Here is a 12,606-nt window from a genome sequence, read left to right as displayed (position 1 = left end):
GCCGAGGGCAGCGTACGGAACGAAAATAGCGCGAGTCGACGTATATATAGTAGTAGTAGGTATAGTTTTCGGGCGTAGGAGAGCTTCGTACGGTATACGTTTCTCGGTAGTAGGCAGTAGTCGAGGTTCTTACTATAATTATTAGCAATAATAGACGCTCTCGACCGCTAGCAAATCGTTAAGCGTAACGTTATCTTTACCTTCGGAATACTAGCGATACTATTATACTAAATAGCCGCTTCTTCGCAGCCTAGTATACGTACCCTATACCTAGAAGATAGCAAAGGCGAGGCCGTTACTACTAGTCTATTAGTAGAAGATACTATACGACGATTGTATAGATATATACGCTTCTATCTAGACGCGTTTATATACCTCTTTTAGCTTATTTTGCTATACCTACGGCGTAGAAGATATATTAGTAAAGAATAGAAGGTGCTAATATTCTTATACGCTTTTGTAACTAACAGCTATACTCGAGACCTAGCCGAAGACTTCTATTACTTAGTCGATAAGTATAGTCGTATAATCTATAAGGTTATAGCTACTATATTAGAGGTATATCTAGTAATCGTTACTCGAGCCGATAAAGACGATAGTTTAGCGGTAAAGGCAAAGGGTCGGAAATACTAGCCTTAGTTTAAGGACGTAGTTAGTACGTTAGATAGCTCTTATATACTAGTATACGTACTAGTTAATTAATAAGCGGCCTTCCGCAGTCGTAAAGGAACACTATTATAGAATGTATTAGCGGTAGTAGACTATAATATAAGGTTTACTTTTATTCTAGCTAGATAGAAAGGCTCCGCCTACAATAGTCGTATACTTAATAACGCTCGCTCGCACTATAGATTTAACGCGCTAGAAGGACGATATTATCTCGCGGATGCTAGCTATCTAAATAGCGCTCCTTATATAGTCCTATATAGAGGCGTACGATACTATTTGCGAGAGTAGTACCTAGCTATAATGCGGCCGGCGGACTATAAAGAGTTATTTAACCTTCGCTATAGTTCCCTTCGTAACGTTATCGAGCGGACCTTTAGTATAATAAAGCGTCGCTTCTATATATTCGAGAGTGCGCCGTAGTATAGTATTCGCGCTTAAATAGCTATAGTATACGTTGCTACTACCCTCTATAATGTCCTCTAAGAGATAGGCGCGAAGGCGATAGATACCTTCGAGTTAGAGGCTAACGAGACTAACGATAGGCTATTCGATAATGCCGCCGCCGCTACGGAAGAAGATAATAGTATTAAAGGACCGATAGATAGGCAAAGAGATACTATTGCAATAGAGATATAGCGGGTATACTAATAGTACCTATAGGATAAGGAAGATAAGGCAATATTGTCTTAGTTATAAAACTAGTAGATAGGCGGGGCTTCTTTATTCGATAGAAATATTAAGAATCTTAGTTATTATTAGATTATAGCTGTTTTGTATAGGATTTCTTATATCGGTAGTGCAATGCTCGACTTCCTACTATCCTTAGAAAACTTATTTGCTATAACTTATAGCTAAGAAATACAGTTTTATACTAGAATCCTAGATACTACTAAAACTGTACTAAAAGCTATCGATCTAAAGATATTAAAAAAAAGCTATGTTCGAGAATAGCTAACTAATCTAACACTTCGGTATTCTAGCTTAGGATAACAATTTAAACTCCTCTAAATACTTATCTACTAACGCTATCGATATAGCCTACTACGTATCTAGAGGTACGCCGAGAAAGATATTAACTATATTACCGTCGTCCGCCGTCGTTATCTTACGATACAATAGACGCTTTTGCCTTAAGGTTAGGTCCTAAAGCTCCTTATATCCTACGACGAAGTCCGCCGAGAAAACTAGCCGCGATAACGCTCGTCCTACCGGTAGTAGCGTTACTATTATCTCTGCCGTACGATATATTATAGTAATAATTGTTAGGGCTAAAGAGGCTATACGTAATTAGCATGTAACTAGGCCGAGTAAAGCTAGGGTCTCGATGCCTTAGGCAGGGCTTAGCGCTTAGCGTTAGGCTAACTCTCCTACCTTCCTCCCTCTCCTTCTAGATTCTTATCGAATACTACTCGTATCTACTACTACCCTATCTACCTACTAATATACCCTTCTTATATAGTATTCGATCCACCCTTTAAGGGCAGTAGCTAGATAGTCCTTATTTTAAGCTTTTAGCGGTATAGCTACGAATAAGACTAATCTAACTATATTGCGCTCGAAGAACGGGACCTATACGTACTATTCTATCGAAACAACCGTACTAATTATCAAGCAAGGCCTTCTATACGGCCTATTATACTAAGTTAAGCATACTAAGCCGATATCCACTAATTCCGCTATATCCGCATCTTAGGGGCTAATAATACATTATTAGTGTCGCCCCTTATAATAGCTAGTTTATTACGAAACAATAACCGTGCTACCGCTAGTAGCGCTAGTAACGACAACGCTAGTAGCACAGTGCCTGCTAAAGCGCCTCCTACTAAAGTGCCTCCTACTAAAGAGCCTGCCGGAGAGCCTATTAAAGAAGAACCTATAGTTCTAGGTAATAATCTAGAATTGCCTGTCGACGATATTCTTAATAATATTGTTAACCGTCGATATAGCTAACTAGCCTTTAGCCCCTAACTAGTAGGGAGACTCTAAGAAGCCACCTAAAACAGGCTTACTGCCCTACGTTAAGAATAATAGCTGAAGGATAACCTCCTCGAAATTCGCCGCCTTTAGGAGGCCCTAACAACTAACACTAATCCGACAGTAGGGCCTTCCTTACTATCAGTCCTAGTCTAGAAGAAGGATACTAAACTCAAGGACTATACCGTGTTTAATAGCTCTAGTCGAAAGCAATATAACGACTATATTCGTAACTGTAAGCTTAACTAACGAAATGCACTAAGGGCCCTGCTAGACGACTATTCGCTAGTCGTCTATGCTATATAATACATTAATGGAGACCTAAAGCGTACCTAGGATGACCACTTTGACTCCCTTACTAATTAGACCGCTATTTAGTAGCAAAACTACAAGACTATTATGCTAGACACCCTTAGAAACCCTATACTAAGGCAATAACACGCTTAGGACTAATACCTTCGAGCTAAACAAAAGACTAATTAATCGGCTCGCTTATTTAAGGCCTATTTAAAGACCCTCGAAGACGATTTGCTAGCTAAGACCGACTCTATCTAGATTTCCGAAATACGCCCTAAATTGCGATAGGAATTAGTCCTTAAATTAGACCGTCGCCGTATATTCGAACAGACTAATCTAACGCGCATTTAATTCATAGTCGAAGTGGAAACAGCCGAACGGGCTATTTAGCTCTAACAGCGACTAGAATTAAGGATCCGACTAGCTAGTACTAACCGTAGCAACCGTAGTAGCCGCGGAGGAAACCAAGGTTCCTACTAGGACAACAATACTAACAATAGGAATAGTAACGATCGTAGAAGAGGCCGTAGCCGGCGGTTATATAGAGGAGGCCGCGATAGGGGCCGTAGAAGGGGCTCGTATCCCTATAATGCTAACCGCTCGACTAACAATAGCAGTAACAATAGCTACGGCAGTCTACTAACCGGGTTGAAGTGCTTTAATTGTAACAGTACTAGCTATCTACTAGGCTAATGCGACAAACCTAAGGACTAGGCCCGAATCGACCGTACTACCGCTAAGCACTAAAAGTACCTCTTAGTAGCTAACGCTACCCCTATAGGCTAACCTTCGAAAAAAGAGTAAGCGCCGTACTAACTGTTAGCCTCGTGCGGCGTAAGACTATCGACATTATACTAGCTATTATACGTACCTGTCTTATATCCGGGCCCGATACTAACTATAAGACTAAGGTTATACTAGATCTAGGAAATTCAGTTAGCGCCCTTATTAGCTATCGCCTAGCTAAGCAATTAGACCTTCGACAACTGCCTAGGACTAACCTACTAACCCTTGCTTGGTTTAATAACGCTCGGCAATTAACCTATAGGGCCTACTATGTCTATATAGCCCTAAAGGACGACCTCGGCAATAAGCGCCTGCTAAACTTTACTACCTATGCGGTAGATATAGACAGCCTCCTATCTAAGATTGTTATTAGTAACCCTATTCTTAAGTACTATGCTATAGTTATAGACTTGGGCAGTTAATAGTAGCGATTTAGAATCGCTAGGAAAGAGGACATTAAACACATCGATATTAGCGAGTGCCCTAACGATATTAGGGTTCTATTCATCGGCAACCTAACACCTGCCGCAGCTAACCTAATAGTCGACCTATTAGGCGATAACGATAAGCCTATGCCCCCTAATAGCATAGATCCTAATTAGCTTGCTCGTATACCGGAGCCTATTCGAGAAACCTATATTAATGTATTTAAATACTACTTAGCATCGACATTGCCTATGTTTAAAGAGACGGATTATAAGATTAATATTATAGCGGGTAAGGAGGTCCCTTTTAGCCCCCTCTACAACCTTAGTAAACGAGAGCTTGCTATATTGCGTAAGTACCTAGAGGAAAACCTAGCTAACGGTCGCATTCGGTATAGTAACAGCCCTGCTAGCGCCCCTATCCTGTTCGTACTAAAGAAGGATAGTAGCCTACGTCTATATATTAATTATCGTAGGCTTAACGCTGTTACTATTAAAGACCGCTGCCTACTTCCTCTTATTAATAAGACCCTCGATCGCCTTTCTAGTACTTACTACTACACTATATTAGACATTAAGGACGCCTATTACCGCATCTGTATCCGTAAGGGCGATAAATAGAAGACAGCCTTTCGTACTCGTTATAGGCATTTCGAGTACTTAGTTATGCTATTCGGCTTAGCTAATGCCCCTATAACGTTCTAGTCCTACATTAATCGGGCCCTTTCGGGCCTATTAGACTATCTCTATATAGTTTACCTAGATAACATCCTAGTTTATATACACTTACCTAATATTGCGGAGCACTAGGCTATAGTCCGTAAGGTACTCGATCGCCTACGAGCCTATAGACTATATTGCAAGCCTTCTAAATATACCTTTGCTACTAAGGAGGTGTCCTTCCTTAGCTTCCTCGTATCAACTAAGGGTATTAAGGCTAATCCTAACCGGATTAAGACTATTACTAAGTAGCTAACGCCTACTAGTATTAAGGAGCTTCAATTATTCCTAGGTTTTGCTAACTTCTATCGTCGCTTTATTAAGGGCTATTTACGACACGTAATGCCCCTAACTAAGCTTACTAAAACCAAGGCTAACCCGACTAGAGAGTTTAAATAGACTAATAAAGCACAAGCCGCTTTTAACGGTCTGAAGTAGCGCTTTACTAAAGTCCCCTTGTTATACTATTTCGTACTAAACAAGCAGATCCGAATTGAGACTAACGCTTTACAGTTCGCTATATCGGCTATTATGTCCTAGCAATTAGATAATAACTATTACTAGCACCCGATTGCCTTCTTCTCGAGGAAGATAATCGATGCTAAGCGTCGCTACGAGACCTACGAGTAAGAGCTCTTAGCTATTGTCGAGGCCTTTAAGTACTAGAGGCATTACCTCGATAGGGCCTAACACACGATATAGGTCTATATAGACTATAACAACCTCCGTAGCATTACTAAGGTTACTAGAGTTATAGGTCGATAGGCTAGATAGGCCGTCTACCTCGCTAGGTTTAATTTTGATGTATTATATCGGCTAGGCGTAAGCAACCCTACTAATAGCCTATCGAGGCGACCTAATTACGACAGCGGGACTTAGCAATCCATCAATTCATTGTTTCTAACCCTATAGTATAAGATTGCTATAGCCCGTATTGTTAATAAGCAAGCGTAGGATAAGCGGCTTACCGGACTCCGCGACGGCTTAAAGCATATTAATGCTCTTACTGTATTAACAGTGCGTGTTAAGGACATAGACAGGAGAAGTTATAATAACTCCCTAGTCGATATCGCTATATACAGTAACAGCGATAGTACTACTATAGTTAATCCGGCTGCTAGTACTATTAGATGCATATAATACGTACCTCGTTTAATAGCGAGGGTGCTATTAAATAACCTTACAAATAGGAATAGTTAATCGTTTATAGATAAGCTGTTACGGGCTTAGTAGAGGGACGCCTTTGCTGCTAAACGTATAGACAAGCTTGTAAGTAGGCGAAAGACTCGATCTAGTAAGAGTAATTAGTCGATCGACGACAAAGGTCACTTAAGGTTTAAGGGCAGATACTATATCCCCGCTAAACAATCGATTAGACAAGAACTTCTTAAGCGATACTATAATAGTAAGCTTGCCGGTTACTATAGTATAGAGAGGTCGTACGAGCTACTATCGCGCACATACTACTAGCTAAATAGTAAGCGGGATATAAAGGACTACGTAAACACGTATGCCGTATATTAACGAGTTAAAGCACTAAAGCACTTACTATTTGGCGAGTTGTCTTCACTCCCTGTTCTAAAGAAGCTATTTGCTAAGCTTATAATGGATTTTATTATAGGCCTTCCGCCTACTAAGCGTAGGGGAAGCAAGGATGTATATAATGCTATCCTAGTTATCGTAGACCGGTTTACTAAGGGCGCTCGTTACATTCCTACCCGAAAGGATTAGACGGCTATTAACCTAGCTAAGGCGCTATAGACTAACATCTTCTGTACCTATTAGGGAACCCCTAAGGGGATAGTCTCCGATAGGGGCTCGATATTTACATCGTACTATTAGAGCGAAATATACCTATAGCTAAGACTAAAGCATCGGCTATTAACAGCCTTCTATCTACAGACTAACGGTTAAACAGAGAGACAGAATGCTACCCTATAGTAGTACCTACGCAGCTACATTAACGAGAACCCTAAGGATTAGGTTAATCTCCTATAACTAGCCGAATTTGTATACAATAACAGTGTCTACTCATCTACTAAGGTATTACCTTATTTCGCTATAATAGGAAGCAACCCTGCGCTACTATAAGACCCCCTATCGCTCGAGGCCGAGCGTAAGGAAAGGGAAGCGGGTTAACCTAAGACACTAGCGGCTATTAAGAGGGTTTAGAAGATGCGAGAAATCTATACTAAGATAGCCGAGAAGTTGACAAAGGCTTAAGAGTACCAAAAGACCTACTATAACAAATACCACCTTCTAATAACCTTCAAGCAAGGCGATATAGTTATACTTAGTATAAAGAACCTCCGCATCCGCAAACACCTATTACCCGATAGCAAAACAAGGCCTAAGCTCGCACTAAGATATATTAGCCTATTCCGCATTCGAGAACCGAAGGGCACACAGGCCTACTAGTTATAGCTCCCACTATACTACACTATCTATAACACCTTCTATATCTCCCTCCTTAAACTATACTACTACCGCGGAGACCCTAATAATAAAGCGCCTACTAAGTTAGAAGAAGTCTTAGCTAATAGTAAAGAACTGTAGTCTATAGAACGTATCCTATAGCACCGGACTAGGAAAGGCAAGAAGGAATACCTCCTAAGGTAGCAAGGCTATTTACCTAAATAGGACTCGTAGGAAGCTAAAGGATCCTTTAAGGATATAACCGAGTTATTAGATAAGTATTGGACTAGCGTAAAGAACAAGAAGAAGGCTAAAAGCTTATAATATTACTATTAAGGCCTAGAACAATGCTACCCCCGGGGTGCTATTAGCTAACTAATTAGAGGCAAGCAATTGTTAGCAACAAAGGACAATAAGACTACACTAGGCGCGCTACGACGCGTTAACTAATTGCCTACTCTTTTAAGGACTCTACCTCTTTACTAACGCGCCCTACAAATCCCCCTCTTATTCCCTTATTCTGTCGAGGCCTCGAGGCCTAGGCAATCGGTAAGGACGGCGCGGCCGGCGCGGCTATATTAGTGACAGTATTGCGGAGTATATTGCCGTTTAAGAAAGGAAGGACACCGCTATATTAGTAACGGTATTACCGAGTTATTATTAGTTAAAGAAGGAAAGTAAAACAAGGTAAAGTTAGCGCTAAGACGACTAGCGCCGCCGTTATTAACATTACTTGCTATTGTCGCTACGCCTATAGATACAACCTTACCTACACTACGAGCCTAAGGCACCTTTAATTAAAACTTTAATTAAAACTTTAAGCCGCTTAAAAGATTAAGCGACTAATAGACTAGCTAACTAAGGGCAAAACTATAGAGCTAAGCTAGCCGGGGTCGATCTTGCGGACAATAGGTTACTCCTCGATCTATCTAACCCTTTAAGCGAGGCGAACCTCTACTACTACACTTATAATAGCCTTTACCTATAGAAACTAGACGAGCTGTGTTTTTTTTGAAAAGATAAGATAAGATTGACACTTAAAGGCTGCCAAACCTAGCTAATTAGGGCTAGCGAAACTACGAACAACAAGAACAATAACCCTCGGAAGCGAACAAACCCTCGGAAGCGGACATTGCTAGGTCTTTTAAGAGTAGACGCAAAGAACTCGGTACGACATTACTTAGAGCGGAGGCAGGGCTACAATACCTCGTACGTCTACCTATTATAGTAGGGAAGACGCGCTCGTATTGTAATTGGTCGATAGCCCTTAATTCTTATAGCTTTATATCCCTTTACTTTATTATATATAAGGATAGCGCAGTTAGAGTTGTATATTATATTATTTAGAGGTAAGGTTTTATATAGTTATATAATTAGGTAGTTAAGTGTTCAATTTAGCGCGGCTAAGCAGCTTATTAGACTTACTAAGTCAGCGGCAATAGAGGTCGGGATTAGAATATAGGCAGGCTACGAGGGCGTAGCCTTTAGAAGGGAAGCGTATATTAGGGCCAAAGAGGCTATACGTGATTAGCATGTAACTAGGCCGAGTAAAGCTAGGGTCTCGATACCTTAGGTAGGGCTTAGCGCTTAGCGTTAGGCCAACTCTCCTACCTTCCTCCCTCTCCTTCTAGATCCTTATCGAATACTACTCGTACCTACTACTACCCTATCTACCTACTAACATACCCTTCTTACAATAATATTGTCGACAGTCTACTATGTCCGATTCTACGCCTCTAAACGACGCCGCTTTACCTTAACATTAGTATTACAGATTACCCGCTTTCGAGCCTAGATATCGTTCTTCGGCTATAGTATTTCTACCTTACTCCTAGTTACTATAAGAGTTAGATTAAGAGCTGTTATAGGACTAGGAATCGGACTATTAAGTATAGCTTTAATAGATAGAACATGCTCTCTAGTAGCCGTTATATCGCTAAATAGCTAGTCTAGTTCAACTAAGAAGGGAAGCGGCTTCTTTAGGAATTTCTTCGTACGAGGATAGATAGCAATACAGGCCTTTACGACGTCGTCCGGAGCGGTTAGATAGCTACTATTTGGATTAATGCCGAAGCTAGATTAAGCTAGTATCTTATACTATATCTTCTAGTCTACTTTAAGCAACGATAGCTTATTCTTTATAAAAGCGGCTATAATACAAGCCTTCCGCTAGGCCTATATAATAATAAGGTTTACTACTGTTGCTACTGCAACAAACAGGCCCTTCTTAAAGCTAGAATCCGCCCTCTTACTATAGTTCTTATACCTGTCGATAGCACTATTTATTAAGTACTACGTCTTAGCATCGTTAAAGCGCTAGTTACCTTTAACTTCTACCTTAATAGGCGCTAGATTAGGTACCTCGTCGAGTGCCTCTTCCTATTACGTATCCGGCAATTGCGAGTAGTTAGGCGGTAGTTCTAGCTAAGAGTACTAAGACTAGTCGATTGCTTAAGAGTCTATTATTTACTAACAAATTTAGTAGGCAACTAACGACCTACGAGCGACTAGACTAGCAGCAATCTCTTATATCGAACGAGCCGTTATAATAGCCTCCTTCTATATCATTTCTACTACCTACTAATAAAGCTACTACCTAAAGTCTACGGAAGTTACGAGATACGCTAAGAACGCCTTTACCGAGATTGCGACGATACGATAACCGTACGAGAAGACACACCTCCTTATCTAATTCACTTATTGTGGCGGCCGCTAATACAGTAGGTTATATGCTAATAAACGCCACGATATTAGACATTGGATTATAGACAAGACAGGCTCTTGGCTTGTTACATGAACACTACTGAAGCCGTCGCATCGCATCTGGACGCAACACGAAACGTGGCTTCCCTGCTTCTTCCCAGCATGTTCCTCGTCACTGCCAATAGACAGGCTGATATTTCGCATTCCAGGATTGAATCATGTTTCATGTGCGTGCGTTCATCAGCCTGATGATCGAACCATGCTAGGAAAATCAGCAAGCACCACGCGTGAATCACGGCCTCGTTCCGTCCATGTCCGCTGTCATCTCAAGCCAACCCGGAATACCATTCAAGTTCTTCAACGAGTCCAACGGCATGTCCGGAAGCGGTCATGCCTGCCATGATCACTATGTACTACACAAGACTAGACGGGCACGTTTGCTCGCCTTCACCGTCTGAACTGGATTATTGCAAAAGAACGTCTGTCACGATCGAAATGAGGCTTCATGGTACGGAGGGAAATGCTTCCTGCATTCTGGATTTACATGTAGTGTCACATTCTCTGCGCTGAAAAATCGGTCCTGCTCAACAGAATCCCGCTTCGCTTCATCAAGACTGCTCTGCCTCTGCCTCTTCGATTCGGCGACAACTGTCCCGCACAGCATCGCATTGTCTTTGCCACTCGGCGATTTGTTCCCGACGAGCTGGCTCGAAGGCAACAACCGTGAAGCTGTCGCTGATGTCGACCTCGCGTGATGCCCACTGGTCCACATCAGCTGCACGCGCACTCTCAGCCTCGCCACCTTCCGAGACATTGTCAAGCCAGGCATTGATGCGAGCGTCGTCCTTGGTGTAGGCGAAGAAGCGAGTCATCTCGTCGTCGCTGACGTCGTAGCCAGACCCATGACGGCCATCTGCTGCATCATCTGCGAAGCCTTGAGACTGCTCATCATCGAAGAGCTCGACCTGGCCCTCTCGCGCTGCCACTTGCGCTTGTTTGAGAGCTGCTTCTGCTTCAACGAGCTCGTGCGTGATTTCGTGGATTCGCACGAACCAGCGGAGGTCGAACGCTTCTCTGTCTGCGTCAAGAGCCGTCTCGCCTGTGGCCCAGGCCTGTTCGTTGAACTGCTTCTCTTGATCTCGAACGCCTTCCCTGAGCTCAAACTCCTCCGTGGCTTCCCTGACGCGCTCCTTGGCTGCCCAGAAGTTCTGTCGGAGGTCTTGTTCGGCTCGTTCTTCAGGTGTTGGCGTTGGAGCCCGAATCTCGAGGTGGTCCTTGGAAGTGTCAAGGGGTGCCACAGGCTCGTAGATGATCTCGGCATCGTCCTCCTCGGCGTCTGCTTGCTGTCTGGCATGAAGCTTCTGATATTCGGCCTGAAGGTCAAACACTTCGACTGGCATCTCTTCGTCAACTTCGGGATCCAAGAGCGCCGCACAGACGAACGCCTCGTCTAGGATCTGTGCGACTTCGCCTTGTGCCTCGATCAACAGTGCACTCTTCATGTGCAGGTTGGCCGCGAGGTTGTCCCTTTTCCACTCCATGTTGGTCCGGATCAGTTCCAAGCTCTCGAGCTCCACTTGAAGCTTTGCAACTGTCTGCTCGTCCTGTTGCGCCTCCTCACTTCCATCTTGTGCAACTTCGATGCGACTTTCGTGGCTCATGATCTCAATTTCCAATTCCCGGAGGAACATGGAAATCTCCATCTGCTGGCTCTCGACATGGCGCTGTTCTCGGGCATGCTCCCTCTGAAGTCGCATTGCTTGTTTGATCTTTTGTGAAAGATCATAGGTCATGAGCAGTGCACCCGCGTCGTCCATGATGCCATCACTGACGGCCACAAATCTGGCAGGACCACGAGTGTAGTCGTCCTCGATTTCAGGAGCGATCGTGACATACTGAGTGTCGCGAATGGCCTGCTCGGCTTGCGGATCCAATGTCTGGTGTTCTTGCTGTTCGAGCTGAAGCATGTGGAAGCCCACTGGTTCGAATGAGGAAGCTTGATAGGGGATGGCTTCATGGTAGCACTCGGGATCGGACTCCTTTTCCGCATCCTCTCCGGCCTGTCGAGAAGATGCCTGCTCATTCTCTGCAGATTCTGGAATCTCTACCTCCTGCTGCGGGCCGCTGTGCTGTCTCTGCTCCGAGATGACGGACTCCTGGCGGTCATCGTTCGCTCGTGCGTCTCCGGCCTCGACGCTGTCTGTGGAAGTCTTTTGGAGCTCCGGAGGAAACACCTGCTCGCGTTCCTGCTTCACTACACGCTGGGCCTCCCCAGAGAGTCTGGGAATTTTGTGCTTTCGCAAGTCATGGTTGATGACTCTTTTGAACAGTACGGTGACTGCATCCATGCTCTTTCGTGCCTTGATTTCAAACGTCCCGCGCTTGGAATTTTCTGGGGCTTTTGTGCGTCGAAAAATTTTGCGTCTACTGAAAAGTGGTGTGGACGACGACGACATCTTTGCGGGAGCTGAAGACATCGTGGTTTGTGGTGGCTTGCTTCAGGCAAGACAAACAAACCGAAATTAAGTATCTTTTCTGGTCTCTTATGTCTTTGTCCCCTTTGATACCTCGAGCGCCACAAGTTTTTTGAATCATGCTTTGTTCTTTGGAGTATGAA

General features: G+C 43.3%; 1 protein-coding gene across 1 annotated transcript; it reads right to left on the bottom strand.

Moving 5' to 3' along the window:
- Positions 1-10,597: 10,597 nt before the first annotated feature.
- MYCFIDRAFT_76486 (uncharacterized protein) lies at positions 10,598-12,466 on the bottom strand (the record flags this gene model as incomplete). The annotated part of the gene is made up of 1 exon (XM_007922272.1): positions 10,598-12,466. One exon carries the CDS (start codon positions 12,464-12,466, stop codon positions 10,598-10,600), a length of 1,869 nt encoding a protein of 622 aa, XP_007920463.1.
- Positions 12,467-12,606: the final 140 nt, after the last annotated feature.

The sequence above is a fragment of the Pseudocercospora fijiensis genome (assembly GCF_000340215.1).
Source record: "Pseudocercospora fijiensis CIRAD86 unplaced genomic scaffold MYCFIscaffold_1, whole genome shotgun sequence".
In the NCBI taxonomy this organism is placed as follows: Eukaryota; Fungi; Ascomycota; class Dothideomycetes; order Mycosphaerellales; family Mycosphaerellaceae; genus Pseudocercospora; species Pseudocercospora fijiensis.
Note: the sequence above shows the minus strand (reverse complement) of the source record. Positions and strands in the feature narration are given on the sequence as shown.